Source organism: Primulina huaijiensis, unplaced genomic scaffold (assembly GCF_012295235.1).
Source record: "Primulina huaijiensis isolate GDHJ02 unplaced genomic scaffold, ASM1229523v2 scaffold25443, whole genome shotgun sequence".
NCBI classification, from domain to species: Eukaryota; Viridiplantae; Streptophyta; class Magnoliopsida; order Lamiales; family Gesneriaceae; genus Primulina; species Primulina huaijiensis.
This window is the reverse complement of record NW_027356198.1, coordinates 155,388-175,125: the sequence shown is the minus strand read 5'-3', so window position 1 is coordinate 175,125 and position 19,738 is coordinate 155,388. Positions and strand designations below refer to the sequence as shown.

Below are 19,738 nucleotides of genomic sequence, written 5' to 3'. Positions count from 1 at the left end.
TCTAATTCAAAAACATAAAATCCAAAAACAACATTTATATTCGTTCGAATAAATGAAGAGATATATGTGTTATCTAATAAAAGTATTTTTGTTATTTTATTAAAAGGTTAGTATGGAAATAACTTATATATTTATTAAATGATGTATCTTAAAGAAATTTTAGTTTTTCATTTTTATTTTCAAACACTGCTCAATTATAAATTTTCATATTTTTCGTAATTATAAACTTGATAGTTGTTTGGAAGAATGTCACTTATAATTTATTAATATTTTAAAATATATATATAATGATGTCGATTATTTAGTAAAAAATTTTGATTAAGTTATTTTTATTATTTTTACTTCCACAGATTACAGGTAATTTTATTCATTTTATTGTTATATTTTTAAAACGGGATTTCACAGCTTATAAAATCTCTGAATAAATTGATAAGATAAATAAACTTATTAGTTGTTTAAATAAATTTATTCAAAGACTCCACAAATTTTCGACTCGTACGAACTCAACGAAGGGAAAAAAAACTATGCTCGGTAAATATACGTTTGAGCCTATTAGGAAACCATGTGTGACTCATCATTTGCTATAATCTAACTTGAATGGATAAAAAATTTATTTTGATAGATAAAAAAAATTATTTAGTTATCTAAAATTATTTTAAAAATGACGAGATTTGTAAAACCCAAATAATCAAAGATAGATGTTGCGATCAATTTGATGAATATAGATGCCACGTGAGAACAATCACGAGAATTGGTGCTTTACTTCGAATAGATCAATTGTTCAAGCACATGCAGCATATTGTTGTGTTGTTATGAAATGTTGAAGGCATTCACGCACAACACATATTCATTGTATTGATTAGAGCGATGTTTATCAAATAGGAGTTCGGTTTCACAAATGCTGCATCTTTGGTTTTGGTTATTTGGTTTGATGAATATTTTGGATGCATTTTGCTCTCTCACTTTGTTAAAAGAGTTAGCTTTTTTCATTAACTAGTATTTCTTATGTGTAAATTGACAATATTTTCTACTGGGTCTTTTGTCCTAATGCAACGTTTACACACTTGTGAATTATTGATTTCTTTTTATTAATCAAAGTTTAATGATAAATTATATTATTCTGTTGTATGGTATATTGTGGTGTTACAATACTGTACACAACATTTATATTTGATTCACACAATCTTCATCTACTTAGTACTTTTATGTCAAACAATTCAGATCTCGAACCTGATATTTCGTCTCAAACATGATATCTTAGTGTCGAATGTTTTACAAGTTCTCGAAGTTTCTCGGTGGATTCTAGCTACGAGACTCCATATGTATTAGTTTTGACAGTATACGATGGTTCGAAAAATATTAATAAATGAGAATGAATCGCTTTCATTAAATCTCTCTGAAATTCAGAAGTTTTCCGCCCAACGATAATCTTTCTCTCAACATATTTATTCTTCGATCTGTAATAAAATTCATTCCGAAACATTATTATCTGCTATTGAATGAACATAATTAGACCAGAAAGGGATTTAGAGAGAATATATAGAGACTACATTAAAAAATTCACTATATGAAATGTGGAAACAAATTTTACGAAAAAATTATAATTTTAGTTATGCAAGTTTATTAGATTTTAGTCATGTAATTTGTCAAAGTTTAGTTACCATCTAATAAAAGTTTTTTTTTTTTGTTATTTTTCAGTTTGAAACAATTAAACTCATCAAAATTTGTGGGATCCGTGATATTCTACGTGGTTCACGTGACAATAATACAACCTATATTACATTTATTAAAATATACCTAAGCAAGAATAAAAAAAACAATATGTTTTTTCTATCTATTGTGAAATATTGAAATGTTGTTTTTGTTTATTTTCTCTTTTTATTTTTGCTTATACGGATGTTAATGTGTATAACATAAATTTTATTATGGTCATATAATCAACGTAAGAGTGCATCCGTAAAAAAAATATATAATAAGTTTAATGGCTTCGGCGAAAAAAAACAACAAAAAACAAAAACAAAGTTAGTATATGAAAATTAAAATTTTATAAGTCGTATGACTAAAACATAAAAATATGTAACTTTCATAACTTTATATTTATAAGTTGAATGATAATGACTGAACCTTCTATCAGGCCAATCACGTGGCCGTCTCAAGGCCCGGCCCAAGAGAGAGCCCGATTTTTTTATGGGTTTATTATATATTTTTTGAGGTGGTGAATCAATGATTTTTTTTTTATATATATATATATATATAAAAATTATCTAGGCCAATATTAGGAAAAGATAATAATGACTTTATAGTTTAAGTTTCTTAAATTTTCTTTAAGATTTTTGTAGTTTGATCTTTATTTGGACATCGAGGGGTTATTAACTCAAAATTCTTGCATATGTATCGATATGTACTTCGCTATCATTAAATGTTATTAAGTTTAATATTCAGAGTATATGGCATCAATGAGATTTGTATAATTTAAACAAAAAAACTTTAAGTATACTTGTCAATTGAAAAATAAATTGTCCAAAACTGAATTATACAGATTTATAACTATTTTCGTTTCAAAAAAATTAGACGAATAATATTTATATAATTTTTTACAATAACGTAAAGACTAAATATCACATTCAAACAAAAAGTATATTATGTGTATTGAAAATATACGAGGCCTATATAAAAAAAATTATTATTATTTTATAACAAATTTTTTTTATAAAAAAAAATCGATTTAAGCGATATTTTTTAGAAAAGAATTTATAAAATAATTCGGTTTAACTAAATGAATGCTTACCCATATCCACAAATACAATTTACACAAATATGGAGAGAGAAGGGTTAATCTAATGAGTTATTGATTAACACGAAGTTGAATAATTAAATTCGACATTTGATTTGTCCCTCAATTCAATTTCAATCCTCACCAAATCTCATGGAAATAAAACCTGGAGTTCGGCAGGAGAGAAGATGTTTCACTGAAATTATTTAAAACAGCTTATAAACTCTTGTATTTTGTAAGCTGTTTCATGATCTCATAAGTTATACGATTTTTTTTTTTTAAAAAAATAAGTTGTTAATGTGTTTGAATAAAACAAGAGGGGCAAAAAATTGTTTTGAACGATTTCACGGGTCGTATTTTGTGAGACAGATCTCTTATTTGACTCATCCATGAACAAGTATTATTTTTTATGTTAAGAGTATTACTTTTTATCGTGAATATCGGTAGAGTTGACCCGTTTCACAGATAAAGATTCATAACACCGTCTAACAAGAGACCTACTCAACAAGAGGATGAGAATTAAATTTGTTGATGTGTTTGGTATTATTAAGATATTTTTGTTGTGATAATTACTAAAATGATATAACAATATAAAAATTTGATATGCTTGATTAGTTTTAACACACAAATAATATATAGTTTTATATTTTGATTAATATAATAATAATTGTTATGAATATAATAATATTAAATATTATAATAATAAAATCTTAATTAACTAATAATTGCTAGTTATAATCATTATAATATAATTAATTTTAAAAACAATCGTAACAGTAATAAATATGAAGCTTCATCGGACAAAAATCTAAAACATATTTCTAAGCTGAAAGATTTTGAATCCTTAAATAAATTACTGTATTAAAGCCCTTAATCAAACCCACAGTACATATTTTTTTTCTTTTCTTTTTTTGGGTTATCAGTAATTGCACCTTATTATAAAACTTCTCACCTCTCCAATTTATCGTTTCTTCGACCGATCTCCTCTCCCTTTCTTCTGATATCGCCTGCATCTTCATCGATTCTTCATCGCATTACCACTCCAGACTCTATCGGGTTATGCTTTCAAACTCTATGCCCCTGCTTTAATTTTGTTCTGGGTTTCTCTGTGAATAGCTGCTGGGTGTAGAGTAATTTGGAACCCTATTCGATTTCTTGATTGTTTGTGGTGGATTCTCACTTGTGGTTTCTTGGTTCTCTTCTGCCCAATTTTTGAGGTTTTGAAACTTTTTTAAGTTCGATTTCAGGGAAATTACTATACTGAACCAATTGACATCTTTGCTAGGTTATTCAATATAATTAAATTCCAAAAAGTGGACAGATTAGCCGTGACAAGCGCTTTGCTCATTGCAGGGTTCTTGATCTCTTCTTCTTCTTTTTTCCCCGGGATTTTCAATTGCTGGAAATGATAATTCTTTTCAGAAATAATGTGTTTTATACTTTATTTTTAGCACAACTCCAAGATATTTTCATATTTAAAAGAGAATCCATTTGTTGCAAAAAGCAGAAATAGTTTAACAATGAAGTATATAGTACTCTCTTAAAATATAGAAATAGTCTGATAGGCTTGAAAATTTAAGCAGTGTACAGCAGGCTCTCATACTGTGCAATAACTTTATATCATAATGAAATTATTAGCTTTTTACATAAAATTCATCTTTTTATTGTGTTATCCAAATTCCAGGTAGAGTATGTTCATTATTTGGCACATTGTTGCATAAGTAATGTCATTCCTCGGTAATGCATGAAATGTTTAAGGTGTTGAGCTGTACTGTCAGCTCGGCTAATCGATGCGAAATTCGATAACTCTAAATCGAATGGTGAATTTTTTTGAATGGAGAAGTTTTTCAAATATGCAATTTTTTTGTTTTCAGCTCTAGTCTGATTAAGACTTTGAGATATTACACCAAAGAGTGACTCCATTGTTGGGACATCATAAATCTGAACAGAAAATCCAACACTTTCTTGCCCTTGAAGAGGATATTATTTTTTTAATTAACCTGGATCACATCTTCCTTTTCATCCCTACTTGGTTTGATAGATTTGAAAATTTTCTATCATCCTTTTTCGGTTATAATTTTTTTAACTTAGCATACTGTTTTTCTTAATTGTGTAGGGATAAATGAACTGAAAATTAGATTTTGATTTGTGTAAGTTTGAATAAAGTTTTGTACTTTAATAGAATTTGATTTGTGTAAGTTTGAATAAAGGTTTTGTATAAGATTAAGAGTCTTAAGACTTTATTTGATTCAAGCAATTCCATTTGATCATATAAATTTTTTTGTTGGTGTTTTTGTTTTGATATGAGATATGGGAGTCTGCATTTACAATATATCGAAAAATTAAGTTTTTGTTAGGTTTATTTTAGATAGAAATTCTTATTATTTTTATGGCTTTGCAAAAATTTGGTATGGATCCAGAACTTAGTGCTTTCCTTTTGAGGTTCTTACTTTCAACTTCTGAAAATTTTTTGGTAAACAATTTTAATTATTAATTTCTTCTTTTTGGTGGTGGGATTGAACTAGAAATAGTTTGTTGATCTGTGCTAATGAGTTTTAGAATTGTGAAGTTAAGAATTAAAGATTTCAAGTGAATATAAAGTAGTGTAAATTGGTGACAGGTTTTTGTGATTCAATTCGATAACATAATTAAACCAGAATAACAAAATTTTAATATACACAGTGTGAATTGCATGTTGGAGAAGTTGGAACAAAGTAGTTTTTCTATCCTCGAAAGTCATGAAAGTTCAATTTGCATTCTTTGTTGTATGTAGTTGATGTATTTATCCATAACCACATTTTCTTTCACAAGCAGACTGGATAAAGAACCGACGAAGAACTCAAGCTTCGGCTCATTGATTTTTCTCATTCTCAATTTGCTCAACTTCTTGCAAAGGCAAGTATTAAAACCCATTATATGTTAAGTTAACCATTACAAGTTGATATTTTCTCTACTAAATTAAAACATAATAAAAGAATATCGTGCTTTCAATGCATTTTGGTTTGCCCCGCCTTCCAAAACATCCAAGTCAGTCTAATGATGAAAGACGTTAGCTTTAATTTAAACTTCGGACGCTATATTTTTGTCCATGCAACATGACCCAACATTGATATCGAGCTTCACTATTGCGCCATGTAACTCAGTGCAGCCGCCTCAACTTAGAACCTTTGTACTCTTTGTCCCAGACATGTGAATAAATACAGAGCAGTAATCCAAAGGACTGCAATACACTACAATTACTGAACAAACACTATTATGAACCAAATCAAGAAAAATGCTGATATAATGCAGGTCATGCGATACAAAATTGAACAAAGACTAAGTTAATTCTTAGGGTTCTTAAGAAAGAAAGGTGTGTTAGTGGTTGGCGATCTAATTACAAGTCTAAGACAATGCCACTAATTTATGATCACCTTGACCTTCTCGTCCTTGTGTTCAATATTTTACACCAAAATAACTCCTCGTCTCTTGCAAATGCGTAAGAGCGACAATAATCAAATAACCACTCTGATATTCCATAAGTTTCCAATTTCATCATCTCTATTAAGTTCAGCAGTCTTTTCTTAGTCAAAAAATAGCTTTCTTCTCAGTTACAATGCTAATATGTAAATTTAGTTTTTGAGTTCCGTAAGATTAAAGTTGACTCTCATCGGTTTTCCAATCTGTAGAGCGGATTCATCTCAGGGCACTTCCCAATGTAACAATGAAGTTCCAAGTGAATTTCCAACTTTCAGAATTGGCGGATCATTACCTAATTGCAACAGAAAATTAGCTTATCGGCTGCGTGATCAGATTAGAAAACCCTAATAACAAATCCATTGTCAGTATATTCCAATCTCACAAGTATACTGACGATGAGTTTGTTATTAGGGGTTTTTTATTTGATCATGCTGCCGATGAGCTAATTTTCTATAGCAATTCGGTGATGATTTGTAAATTTTAAAAGTTGGGAAATTCACTTGGAAGTGCCCTTGGATGAATCTGCTTTGCAGATTTGAAAACCGATGAGAGCTAGCTTTAATCCCATGGAATTCAAGAACTAACTTTATATGCTAGCTTTGCAAAGTTTTTTTTTGGCCCAAGAAAGACCGTTCATCTTGATAGAGTTGATGAAATTGGAAACTTTTGGAATCTCAGATAGATTATTGTCGCTTTTATGCACTTGCAAGAGAAGGTGATGATAAATTAATTTCATTGTCTTAGTACACATTTAATTAGATCGTCAACTGCTGGTATATGTATATTTATTAAGAACCTCTACGGATTAACTTGGTTTTTGTCCAATTTTGTACTACATGACCTGCATTATACCAACATTTTTCTTGATTGGGTTCATATAGTGTTTGTTCAGTAATTGTTGTGTATTGCACTCCTTTGAATTACTGCTCTGTATTTATTTAATGTCTGGGACCAAGAGTACATAACATAGGTTCTAATTATCTTCTAATTGGTCTTTCCGAGTCTTTATAGTTTGAAAACTTTGTACAACAACTGTTACAAATATTTTTTTTTTAATTTATATAGACAACATGGCTTTCATTCATTTAACCATCACTCATTAGTCATTTGATTGAAAACACTCTCTAGCTCAACTTGTATGCCCAAATAGCTCAAGTAGGAAAAGAAAGATCGACTCCAAAAAAGTTAAATTTTTTGTATCTAACCGAAATAGCCCAAGCAGAAAAAGAAAGACTGATCCTAGAAAAATTAAGATTTTAACCTAGAATATCTAATTGCTTTGAAGTTAATTGACATATATTATTTTTTATTTTGTTAAGAAATTTTTTAGCCAGGTAGTATCAAATTCTGACTCCGCCACTACCAATGTAGGCAGCTGCCCACACTGGGCCAAGGGAAGCTCCGCCCATGAATCCAACAATATAGTAAACTTGACCGTAATCATTTTGTGTGTTCTGGTGAAGTGTGCAATGTCTCGCTGTTTTCCATTTCCACCACCAGGATATGAAAGGAAGCACAGACCAGAAGAAATAGACTTGTTGAAAGAGGTTCGTCTGTTCCTTTTGTCCTTACTATGAGGTGGTCACACTTGAATTCCAGATACTGCATGTGTTTGGATGGACACATGTATGCCTGTTTAAGTATCTGTTACTTCCTGCTTGGTGATGCATCCCATAAGATCTTTCATTTTCCAATCCATTGACAAAGGAAAAAAGTAAATAAGTTACTTTCTTACACGATTATTTCTGTTGGATGCTCATATCTTTGTTGGTTTGAATATTTTTTTAAATATTGTCGTATCACGTATGTAAAGCATGCTGATACCTAACACCACCATGGATCATTCTGATATTATTGTGAAAGAGAAAGGACCTGCGATTGGACTAGTACTTCAAATCCGTTGATCTTTAAGTGTAACTTGATCACAATGTTGGCTTTCTTTTTCAAAGATGTCTCTCAATGTGGTTGACTGTTTTTGTGTAATTATGCTTAAATTCATTTAGGAAAAAGCCACTATATTGGATTTTTGTTGTTCAACAACATCAAGCGTGAACCAAGATTCTTGAGGAAAAAAGGTTTATACACACACACACACACACACACACACACATACATATATATGTTATCATATCATCTTGTGCGCATTCAACTTGAGAAAAGAAAAGAAGTAGAATATGGAGAATTTAGTGTTGCATTGTATGCCAGCATTTGTTGAATAAAAATATTGAATGCACAATGCTCGACAATCAGAATGGATGATTGAAGTTTGAACATCACCTTATGTGGCATATTAAGAACTTTTCTTTCGAAACAATCTTTTTTCTCAAAATAGCTTATAGATTAATGACCTTTGATTGATCATTTAACTTTTCTTGCATAGTTTTGTATTATTGATGTTGAAATGTTTTTATACTTTAGGTTTACGATCGAGAATGTTGACTCTCCCATAATGGGAGGTGAGAAAGCATTGTTGATAGAAAGCTAATTTTCTTGGGGGTTAGATAATTGAAATGCTTTTTGAATATGTTTGTCTGGCTTGGTATACATTGGATATGTTCTTACTTCAAGCGACAACCATCCATGCCATTGAGGTGCCATTAGACAGTTAATGAGTGTGTTCACAGAGGCTGATTATGTTTTTTGTTTTGTTCTGCACTACGAATTTACGATGAATTGCTTTTAAGGAACTCAATTTCTTGCATGTTTCCGGTGGCCGCAATGTTTTGATTGTATGAGTTTATTTTGTTTGCATGAAATATTGTAGTTCTTAACTGCTGGAATATTTGAGATATTCTGTTTTTATAAGTTAATTTCCCGGCAATCTTTAATCCACTCTCGCCACCAACTAAAAAAAGGAAGGACTGAAATGAAAAAAAGGGGCTGTTTTTACATTAGTTCAAAACTTTGGAAGATAATCTGTGGAGGGAAGAAATTATGGTGAATACAAAAGGAAGGACTGGAAAGAAAAAAGGTGGCCATTTTACATCAGTTCAAAACTTTGGAAGATTATCGGCAGAGAGAAGAAATCATGGTGAATACAAACAAATTATTACACTGAAACTATTCAATTAAATTTAGAAAAAAAACATTTTCTTGTCCCTCTCTTTCTCTGTTGATGGTGAGTTTATGGCATTTTAGGAATGCTGCTAGGAAAACAAGAAATGTGTAAAATTATTAGAAATGAGTGTTTGGGATGCAGAGTGTTTTTGAACACATTTGCTTATGTTAAATGCGTCGTCTTCCACCATCTAAAATGTTCTGGATTGTTGATAGTCATTTTACAAGGGATTTTCTTTTGCTTAAGGTGAAACAATGTGTTATGGTCATAACAGGATCCATAACTAGGGTCCATAACACTGTGTATGGTCATATACTCAATTATACATCATCAGAATGAGGGAGCTCAAAATTTTCATTCATGCATGTGATGCAAGAGTCAAAATTCACTGTACATAAGTATAATTGCTGAAGTCACCTACCAAAATTAAGCTGGCTGATGTGTACATAATGACTGTCACATCTTTCTAATCATAATATTGATTGAATTGTGATATCTATGGTATTTGGATTGATGTTGAGACTCATTATTGATACTAGATTTATAATTAGATGCTATTTATCGTTGAAGGGAGGACGGAAAGCAGTTCGTCCCTTTTATGTAGCAATTGTGGCCTTCTCTTTATAATGTGGCCTCCATAGCCGAGTGTTTGCTGTCCTTTTCAAATCTCAGCTAGGTCTCTGTCCTGTTGAATCTTTTGTGCATCATAAAAGAGTTCCATGATTACAAGGCACTGAGTTTGAATCAGTGACGGCTTTAAGTTTGAATTATGTTCAGTTATGGACTGAATTCTTCCTGTGATACACTTTCATTTCACCGAATTAGAAAGTGTGATTATTTGACCGAGTTTGTACTTTGATTATTTCTTTGAAATTTAGGGAAGAAATATCCTTACTATTATCATGATTTCAGGCAAAGCGCAAGGAGAAAAAGCACAAAAAGGACCAAAAAGACAAGGACAGGAGTAAAGATAAAGAAAAGGGGGAGAAAGATGGAAGTGATGAAAAACACAGAGACAAGAAAGATCGTAAAGGAAAACACAAGGACAGGAAGGAAAAACACAGAGACAAGAAGAAGGACAAGGATGATCGAGGCAAAGACAAAGAGAAAAGCAGCATCTCAGAGGAATCAACAGTTGCGGGAAAACTTGGGGAAAAAGGTCATGCGAGTCTTCGTCCGAAAGGCGAGTCTAAAGATAGAAGCAGTATTGCGGATGAAGGAAAAGTTTCTGCACCTTTTCCAGGTCAAAACGGCGGGAGACCTTTTCAAAACAGCCAGCCCCCCCTGGAAAACAAGGAATCAAAATTTTTGCAGGAGCTGGACAGAAGGATCCGAGCTGATGAGACGAGTAGAGCAAGCAGCCAGTTGCCTGAGGGACTTGCAGGATTGGACAAAAGTGGTCAAGAGACAGCATCAAGATCTGCCAGAAATTCTTCGGGAACATTGGCAGAAGAAAAGATGAGCTATAACAAAGATAAGAGAGTTGATACTAGGAAAATGGATGCCCAAGGGGTTAGGAATGAGATTGGTGGAAATTCAACCGTACAAAACTTCGCCACATTTGGCAAAAGTAAAGTTGATGGGATTCCCAGACCAGAGGAGGGAAACATTGACAGCAGGTGGGAAGATAAAGAAAAATATAAGGAAATTGGTGACAATAAGCAGCGGGACATACACAAAGACAAAGACAAAGTTGGAAAACGTGTTGAGAAGGAAAAAGACAGGAAGAAGAAAAAAGAGAAGAAAAATAAAGAGAAGCTGAAAGTAGAAACCGAAAGTAAGAAAACTGAGGAAGAGAAGCCCAGAGATCTTGCGAACAATGATCTTGTTGGTGTTACCAGCAACAAAGGCACAGATTTCTTGAAGGATGTTAAGAATAGCATTATTACTGATGGAAATATCAAAAAAAGGAAAGATATGGCCACAAATGGTTTTTTCCTTGGTGGGTTCTCTTGTTCCGTAGTCAAACTATACGTCATTTTCCCACCACACTCGAAAAAGCTAAAAAATTGTCTCTGTCAGTTACTATTATAATGGTTACTGCTTGCTCTACTTATTAAAACGTCTGCTCACTTATTTTGTACTTTGACAAACAGATTTATATCCACGTTCCACTCAAATGAAGCATTTCTAGCCACTCTGATTAGTGTTCCTTCTTTTACAGCGAACGAAACAAGGCCTATGAAAATGCCAAGGCCCACTCCTCATCAGTCGACTGAAAATGGAAGAAAACTCGAAACTTATCGAACCCCCAGTGCATCTGCTTCTAATAAGCATGTGGTTCCTAGCAGTGTTCTGCTTGATAAAGGCGAGCGGTTGATAAATGGTATGATTGAGGCCCAAAAATCATCGTCATCTAAGCCTATTACATCTTCTACAATGATCAGTGATCGACTTAATGAAGGTTCAAAGGTACCCCTTCATAATTCCAGTTATTCGAACAAGGCACCCCCTGAGCCAAAGATGGAGGATCCAATTGCCGAAGCAACAAGGAGACCACCCCATCCAGATTCCAAGTATCTGAATGAGGTACTAACGGTACCCAAGTTAGGAGACTGGTCTGAACATGATGATCAAGACTGGTTATTCAGCAAGCAGCCCCCTTCAACTAGGATGAAGTCGGAATCAGTTTTGGTCACGGAACAACATGTATGGTCCAAAGCTGTAGTTATCAAATCAGCTGACGTTTGTGCTATGCCCTATGTGGTTCCTTTCTGATTGTTCTTCTAGTGCAACTTGATTCATTGAACTTAACAAATGAACGAGGCCTATTGCCTATCCGCATCTCTTCTGGCGCAATGGTAGCATTGGCGATCTTTGCCAGCATTGGCGATCTTTGCCAATTATCTGAATCATTCGAACCGATCAGTACATGGGAGTCCAGATGTTTGCGTGGGCGCGACCTTCTCCTGGTGCATTGGAAATACCGAGCAACAGATTAGAGGCTCTCCGATGGGTGTTGGAAGATGTGATATTCATTTGGGTAAAGCCGCTGCGCTGTCCTTTCCAAGTGAGTGTACGTAATTGCGAGTTAAAGTGAGAATGTAGGTTCTGGAAAACCAGCCTTTTATTGATTGGCCACGAAATGAGCGTATTTATAGATCTAATTCCACATCACCAAAATTTTGTTTTTTGTAACATAGAATTCTTATATTTACCTAAGAAACCTAAGATATATAGGGGGACAAGGCAGGGGTGGTTTCATTCATTTCATTGATGGAGAGTTGTAATAGTTGTCTTATATAATTTACCCATCCTTTCGGGCTCTTTTCCCTTGAGCTTTTGTTGGGTATTAGTCCAGAACTAGTTAGTTGACTTCACCTTACTTCTATTTCCACTAGCTAGGTCACATAATTGATGATAATCACGGTTTCTTTGTCGTATTTTATTGAATCTACACTATTTGTGTTGGAGTTGAATGAACACAAACCAGTGGAAAGGATGGGTAAATTATGTACATCATTGCTGGATTTGACAAATATTAAAGCTAAAATTTGCTATACAAATAATCATATTTGTCATTAAAGGATTTATGTGAATGATATTGATAAGAGCATCTCCAATCAAAAACGCCATACTAAAATGACATTGGATTTTTTGCTCAAACCCAACGCTTTTTTCAGCTCTAGGTTGGTGCAAAGCTACAGTTATGTCAAAAAAATTTATTTTCTTTTTTCACTTTTATTTTTTTAATTTTTTTTAATTAGCAGTTATTTATTGTAATGACTAATTATAATATGTGTTCATTTTTAGTTTCAATAATATTTCAAAAAATTGTAAATTTTTTCTATAAATAATTATATAACTTATTCTTGTATAATATTATATTTAATTAACAAAAATTATAAAAAAAAACAAGTTTATGAAATTTAATAGTAAATTTTATTATTATATTAAATCAAGTAATAAGTTTAATTATTTAAATCAATAAAATTTAATATTTGAACTAACTAAAGTAATTGTTTAAATAAATTTATTAAAACTTGGAATTTATGTTTCATTTTTATTTTGGCAAAAACTTGTGTGAGACGATCTTACGGGTCGTATTTTGTGAGAGGTGTCTTTTATTTAGGTCATCTATGAAAAAGTATTACTTTTTATGGTAAGAGTATTACTTTTTATTGTGAATATGGGTAGGGTTGATCTGTCTCACAGATAAATATTCGTGAGACCGTCTCACAAGAGACCTACTCATTTATTTTATAAGCATTATTTTAATAGTTGTTCTATGTTAGTAATTTATCTTCAGATTATTTTTATGTATGATTGTAATTTTTTTTTGAATAGTTAAGTAATTACATTCAATTAAGTAATAAGTTCAAGTATTACAAATAATAAGATTAAAATTTTAAATTAATTTTTAAACTATATTTAATTAGTTTTTAATTCATTAATATGTCTAATAAATATCAACATAGAAATTATTTTAGATACTATATATATTTTAATTATTGTGTTGAAAATATTTTGTGGAATAAAATTGTTATTTTGAATAAAATAATAGAGAATATTCTTTTTAATGTATAATTTAAAAATTGATGCTTTGAAGATGAGTTTTTATTTAGTGTAGAAATTAATCACACCAAAATAACATAACGAGTTACAGATGGCCTGAATTGTCAATTTGGAATGGAGTCCGTTCATGTGTTGGCCGTGAGGCTGATATCTTTTGCTTTTTCAGCCAATCGTCCGCAATTGTTAATTGCTATCAGTTNATATATAGCTTTTCTGTTTGAGTTATATAATATATATCAACTACGATCAATTATGAAGATTGTATTATAAAGTTTATTTATGATGATCGATACAATGTAAAAATTATTTAAAGAGATTTAACTTAGGACCACGTATGCCATTAATATTTCCCAACTGTGCACGGATTGATGCTTCATCTCTTTTTATACCTTTAATTTAACTCTCCTTTTCCAATAATTTGTACACAATAAATGATATTTAGGTGGTAGATAGAAAAAATACATTAAAAAATCTAAAATTGGACTTAAATAATTTGTTCAAAAAAATAAAAATAAAATTCATTGTAAAAAAAAAAAAAAAAAAATTCTCTATGGTTACAAGTACTCCTTAATGCAAATATGACTAATTATACTCCTTAAGATATCTATTAGATTTTGGGATTTTAGTGTAATTTTTTAAGTTGATTTATTTGATAACACTAAATTATATATTATTATGTAATAAAGTTTGAAAATTTATTTATATATAGATATCAACGGGCAAACACCAAAGCATTAAAATGGTTTCATCAGCCATGGAAGAAGGCCTCATCTACAACATCAAGCTATCGTCTATCGGGCCGGGAAACGTAACGGTACCCGACTCCATTTACGAGCCCGAGAACATGGACTTGGCCATGAAGCTCCATTACCTGCGCTGCATCTATTACTTCGGTAGCAAGGCATTCGAGGGATTGACGGCTCTCGTCATCAAGGAGCCGATGTTCGTGTGGCTGAACGAGTTCCCGGTCACTAGCGGCCGGTTCCGACGAACGGAGGCGGGCCGGCCTTACATCAAGTGCAACGACAGTGGCGTGAGGTTCATCGAAGCGTCCTGTGACAAAACACTGGAGGAATGGCTGGAGACGAAGGATGATGCTCATGAGAAAGCGTTGGTCTCCAGTCAGATTATTGGCCCCGAGATTTCATTTTCTCCACTTGTTTTGATACAGGTTCGCTTTCTAACTGCTAGCTGTAGTAAACCAAACGGTGTTCTATTAGTACAAGATCTAGAACCCAGAAAATTAGTCAGGAAGAAATAGAACTTGGACTTTCCAAAAACTTGTCTGTTTTGACCACATCAAGTTAATCATCCACGCCCACTGATCATTAAATCATGAGCCACAGTGCAGTTATTACAACTTAGGAAGGCTACTTCGAGTCAGCCAAACTCATAAGAAACAAGGGAGAAAAGTTGAAGAAATGCAAGAGGGAGGAATTTCATTAATTAGAATTCAAGAATAGATTTCTCATACAACCTTGTTGACTGTTGTATTTACATCCCTTTAAACTCTCTTGTATGTATGTAGCTGGACAGGTTGAATAATTAATTATATAAAACCTTTCTTTCACTTTTGGATATATTTTGTCTTGGCACTCTTTGGTATGAATATCATATTTTCAGTGGAATTAAATAAAGTCTTTGTGATAATTTTCTTATATATGAGAACAGCTAACAAAATTCAAATGTGGAGGAACGGCTGTGGGCCTAAGCTGGGCCCATGCACTTGGCGATGCATTCTCTGCTGCAAGATTCATGAGCCAATTGGGGAAGACCATGGCTGGTAATGGACCAGGCCGACCCATTGCTCTGGCCCAATCTCTCACAAAGTCCACGAGTGCCAATATCCAGCCCGGATATGTGGAGGATCCACTTAGCATCAAACGGGTCGGACCGGTTGGAGAGAATTGGATGAAGGTCACTGAATGCAACATGAATACATTCTCCTTTAATATTCCAGGCACGCAACTGAGTCATCTTCAATCTAAACTAAGGCGCGAGGGGGCCGAATTTTCGCCTTTCGAGGCACTTTCCGCTGTCCTTTGGCAATGCATCGCCAGAATTCGAGGACGGGGTCTGAAAGTTGTGACAATATGTGAAAAAGGTAGGAAAAATGAGACAGATGGGACACTGGGTAATTGCCTAAATGTGAGTGTGGTTAAGGCTGAATTTCCTATACAGGAGGCCACGCCTAGTGAGCTAGCAACATTGTTGAAAACCAGAGCATTGGACGAGCGAAAAAAGATCGATGAAATAATGGAGAAAGAGCAAGGACTGCCCGACTTCATTGTGTATGGTGCAAATTTGACCTTTGTGAACCTTGATGAAGGGAACTTTTACGAGTTCGAGTACAGGGGGCAAAAGCCAGTTAGCTTTAGCCTTAGAATCGACGGAGTCGGTGAAGAAGGGGCTATTTTGGTGCTTCCTGGTGACAAGAATGTCTGTGAAGGAAGGAAAGTTACGGCGATTTTGCCGGAGAATGAGATCATAGAGTTGAAGGACGAGTTGAAAAGGGAGGGACTTTTGGCATGAAGGAACTTTCTTGGTTGAATGCCACATACATCTTAAAAGGCTAAAATAAGATAGTAACTGGAAATACAATGCAATAGTGTTGATTGTCATTGTATAAGATAAGAAGACTGCCTGAGAAACTTGCATTTTCTTGTTTGAATTTCTGTGAAATCTGCTTTATTGTGTTGTGTGATCAACCTTCATTAATGAATATCTCCTCCTTTCTCTTAATTATTAATTTTATTTTCAATTACCCGGGGTGGGGGGGGGTGTGTTTATTTTTTTTTTTTTTTTCATTTTCAACAATCAAGTAGACAAGGACTTAGAAATTATGAAAGAGATTGTATTTGTCAAATAAATATTACATGAAAATCTATTACCCGACAAGAAAACACGCTGATGTAAATCACGAGGGAAAAAAAAAGGGGAAGTTGGTGAAAAATCCCCAATGAAAACATTTCTTTGGGATCACTCCCTACCCACAAAATTGTGGTACTATGTCATAGAAATTGTGGTACACTTCATGTGAAAATGTGGTACACTTCATGTGGAAATGTCGTACTAAAAAAGTACCCAGGGACTGAACACTAAAAAAAACGACGGCTGGGGACTGATCCCCAATTTCCCGAAAAAAAAACACCTTTAATCAAATTATTATCTGACTTAAAAAAAGTAGCTTGAAAATCAGTAGATTTAGGTGCTAAAATAAAATAAATTGCACGAACTAGGTAATGAAACAAAAGGAACTAAATGGGCAAACAAATTGTAATGCTGAAAAAACGAGTAAGCCAGTATATTATGTAAAACAGATAACAAGCACTTGCACCCTCCTGTTTCTCTATACACAGTCCAAGAATTATGAATAACAGATTATAATAAATGAATGACTAACTCACGAGATCGCTATCACCTTTCGGTTAAACCAATAATTGAGGAAAATACTATTAGTAATGGAATGTTGTACCTCCAAGGTAAATAAATGTTTATATTGCGGAGTTATGGTACAAATACTCATGTGTCAACTCATTTTGCATACCTCAATATCTCCACGCGAATAATTATTTCTTGCTCCTACTGTGTTATATGGTTCAAGTCGTACCTTATCCATCAACTATGAACTGATCTTCTTGATTATCTCCCTCCACACGGCCATCACCATGAACGATACCACCATTTTCATGGTGTAAATTCTGGATCATTTGTGATAGATAATGGGAGCTAGCTCCAGTGTGATCAGATAGTCCTGCCGGATGACCAGTCCACTGTGTTATAATTCCAAGAAGTTGACCGGTAAGATTATGTTGTTCGTGTAGAATCCTAGCTTGAATCTGTCCAATTTCTGCACGATGCTGATGTAACATCTCATCCATCCTTGCCTTCCAATCTGATCTTCTTCGACTCAACCTGCCTTCCCATTCCCTCTCATGTATCAGTGTCTCTTCTCTTCTTCTTCTCTCTCTTTCTTCAGTCTCCCTCTCTATAGCTTCCCATTCTTGAATCCTTTGCCTCCGCAACTTCTCCCTTGTGTTCTCCTTCACTTCTCTATCCTTCTCCATTTCTTCCCATCTCCTTTCACGTTCCTTGTCCATTTCTGTCAGAAGATTTTCTCTCCTTTGCCTCTTCTGCTCTCGCTCCGCCTCACGTTGCTCGAACCAAGTTTCCATCTCCCTCAACTGCCCCAACTGGTTAGCAAGAAAAGCCCATGCCCTCTTCTCTAACCCTTTTGACACTTTTTTCTTTTTTCTCATTTTCAAAGAATTTGGTTCCATATCTTCACAAACAAATTCAGAACCTCCATCTTTCCTCGTACAGTTCTCAGTTTTATCACCTACTTTATAGTTCTCTTCTCCCTCCTCCCCATCATAGTCAAACTCCAATGCCATTACTCCATTTTCAACCCCATCAATACCTGCTACAAAATCCCCCTCCCCCACTGGAACTAACTGACCGAACTCCCCAATATCCATCTCATGACCACTCTGATCAAACCCTCCTGTGCATTCATTAGCTCCTACTGCAACCATTATCATTGAATCAATACTGTTAAATACAAGTGGCATATCCCCAAAAACCTCTTTATACCTAAGGAAGTTCGACCAATGTGTGGCCCCTTCCAACCAATCAAACTCCTCTTCACCTGTTCCTCCTACCGAAGTTTCTTGTTTTTTTATCTTCTGCTTCACTAAGGCATACTGGTGCCTCATGTTCTGCACTTTTGTGGACACATCTTTCCAAGACCACTGCCATGGATATGATACTGGGTCCCGAGCATGATGAACAGAGTTCACGTGTAAAGCAATAGGCTTGAACTTTTTCTCCCTGGCTTTCATCTTTGATAAAGTACCATCACAAGACATCTCTCCATATTTGTCTATAAGCGTCCTCTCCTCTGTCTCAGTCCATTTCTTTCTTCTAGGCTGAGGCATCATCACCTAATACCACTATAACCACACCACAACCACCGTGTAACAGAAAAAAACATTCAATTGCTAAGAATTATGTAGCTCAAAAAAACTTATAATAACAACATAAAAGGACAAGATTCTCGAGCAGTAAAGAAAAAACTAAAATCCATAAAATGCCATAAGCTGACCTCGGGAAGTTCAAATTCGTTAAGTGCAAATCAAAGGGTTTCTCCAAGCACACCCAACAGGCAAGCAGCATGACGAATTTGTTTGAAAATCAAACTTGAAATTGTTCCACACCTGTTATTTTAACAATATTCTCCTTGTCAATAGAAAATGTAACGCACGTCAAACATTTGGCAACTTCATTAATTTTATTTTGTGTTTCAGAAAAGTAATGTCGTGGTTTGAAGAATATTCTTCTTAATATATGATTGTATCCAAATAAGAACTCGCCAATAATCCACGGCATACATTTTGAAAGGCTAATAAACACTACAAAGCAATTATTTTCTGCTTGATCTCCGACCTGATTGTAATTGGAAAGCCAGTAGCCACAAAGCTGGTGCCAATTTCAGTTTGTACCAACGATAAAGCCTCAGTCTTCAGGAAACAAAAACCTATGCTTTTACAATCTAAACATACAAATTGCGGAATGCATTTAAGCAGGAAAACGATTCTAATTATCTCAAAACACGACATTAAGAAAATATCCCGGCTTGACCATAAAACTGAAACCGACCAAATTTTCACGACATTGTTTTACAATTTAATTGAGTTCGCAGCTGAAACTAATTCCAATCGTATGAACACTAGTAACTCTAAATTGAAATTTACTTACCCCTGGCAGGAGCCATATTTGGCGGGACCACAAAAAACATTGCCCCCAATTGACAGAAAATTCAATCAATCGGATTACCCAACGTTGATTTACGTGAGTTGAGAGAAGAGAAGTGAAGATTCCAGGGTTTTCTACAACACGAGTGGAGTTATATAATTGCAGGTACTGCAATGGTT

At 33.8% G+C, this 19,738-nt stretch overlaps 3 protein-coding genes across 6 annotated transcripts; 2 read left to right on the top strand and 1 right to left on the bottom strand.

The window, feature by feature from the left end:
- The first annotated feature begins 3,667 nt into the window (after nucleotides 1–3,667).
- LOC140967489 (uncharacterized) lies at nucleotides 3,668–12,615 on the top strand. 4 transcript variants are annotated; one of them, XM_073428031.1, is made up of 6 exons: nucleotides 3,688–3,829; nucleotides 4,648–5,487; nucleotides 5,588–5,672; nucleotides 7,608–7,779; nucleotides 10,203–11,232; nucleotides 11,455–12,615. In XM_073428031.1, the coding sequence occupies exons 4-6, from the start codon at nucleotides 7,702–7,704 to the stop codon at nucleotides 12,006–12,008; spliced, it is 1,662 nt and encodes a 553-aa protein (XP_073284132.1). In that variant the 5' UTR covers nucleotides 3,688–3,829; nucleotides 4,648–5,487; nucleotides 5,588–5,672; nucleotides 7,608–7,701; the 3' UTR covers nucleotides 12,009–12,615. The 4 variants fall into 4 exon arrangements, with proteins under 4 accessions (XP_073284133.1, XP_073284130.1, XP_073284131.1 ...); XM_073428032.1 differs by lacking the exon at nucleotides 4,648–5,487 and having other exon boundaries at nucleotides 3,668–3,829; nucleotides 5,588–5,668; nucleotides 7,552–7,779; XM_073428029.1 differs by lacking the exon at nucleotides 4,648–5,487 and having other exon boundaries at nucleotides 3,668–3,829.
- A 1,893-nt stretch (nucleotides 12,616–14,508) lies between these two features.
- Nucleotides 14,509–16,547, top strand: LOC140967550 (protein ECERIFERUM 26-like). Its single transcript, XM_073428145.1, has 2 exons — nucleotides 14,509–14,976; nucleotides 15,477–16,547. The coding sequence occupies exons 1-2, from the start codon at nucleotides 14,545–14,547 to the stop codon at nucleotides 16,335–16,337; spliced, it is 1,293 nt and encodes a 430-aa protein (XP_073284246.1). The 5' UTR covers nucleotides 14,509–14,544; the 3' UTR covers nucleotides 16,338–16,547.
- Nucleotides 16,548–17,063: 516 nt separating this feature from the next.
- Nucleotides 17,064–19,732, bottom strand: LOC140967602 (uncharacterized). The gene is made up of 3 exons (XM_073428211.1): nucleotides 19,563–19,732; nucleotides 18,910–19,021; nucleotides 17,064–18,757 (listed from the first exon to the last, which is right to left on the bottom strand). Exon 3 carries the CDS (start codon nucleotides 18,743–18,745, stop codon nucleotides 17,417–17,419), a length of 1,329 nt encoding a protein of 442 aa, XP_073284312.1. The 5' UTR covers nucleotides 18,746–18,757; nucleotides 18,910–19,021; nucleotides 19,563–19,732; the 3' UTR covers nucleotides 17,064–17,416.
- Between the last annotated feature and the right edge of the window lie 6 nt (nucleotides 19,733–19,738).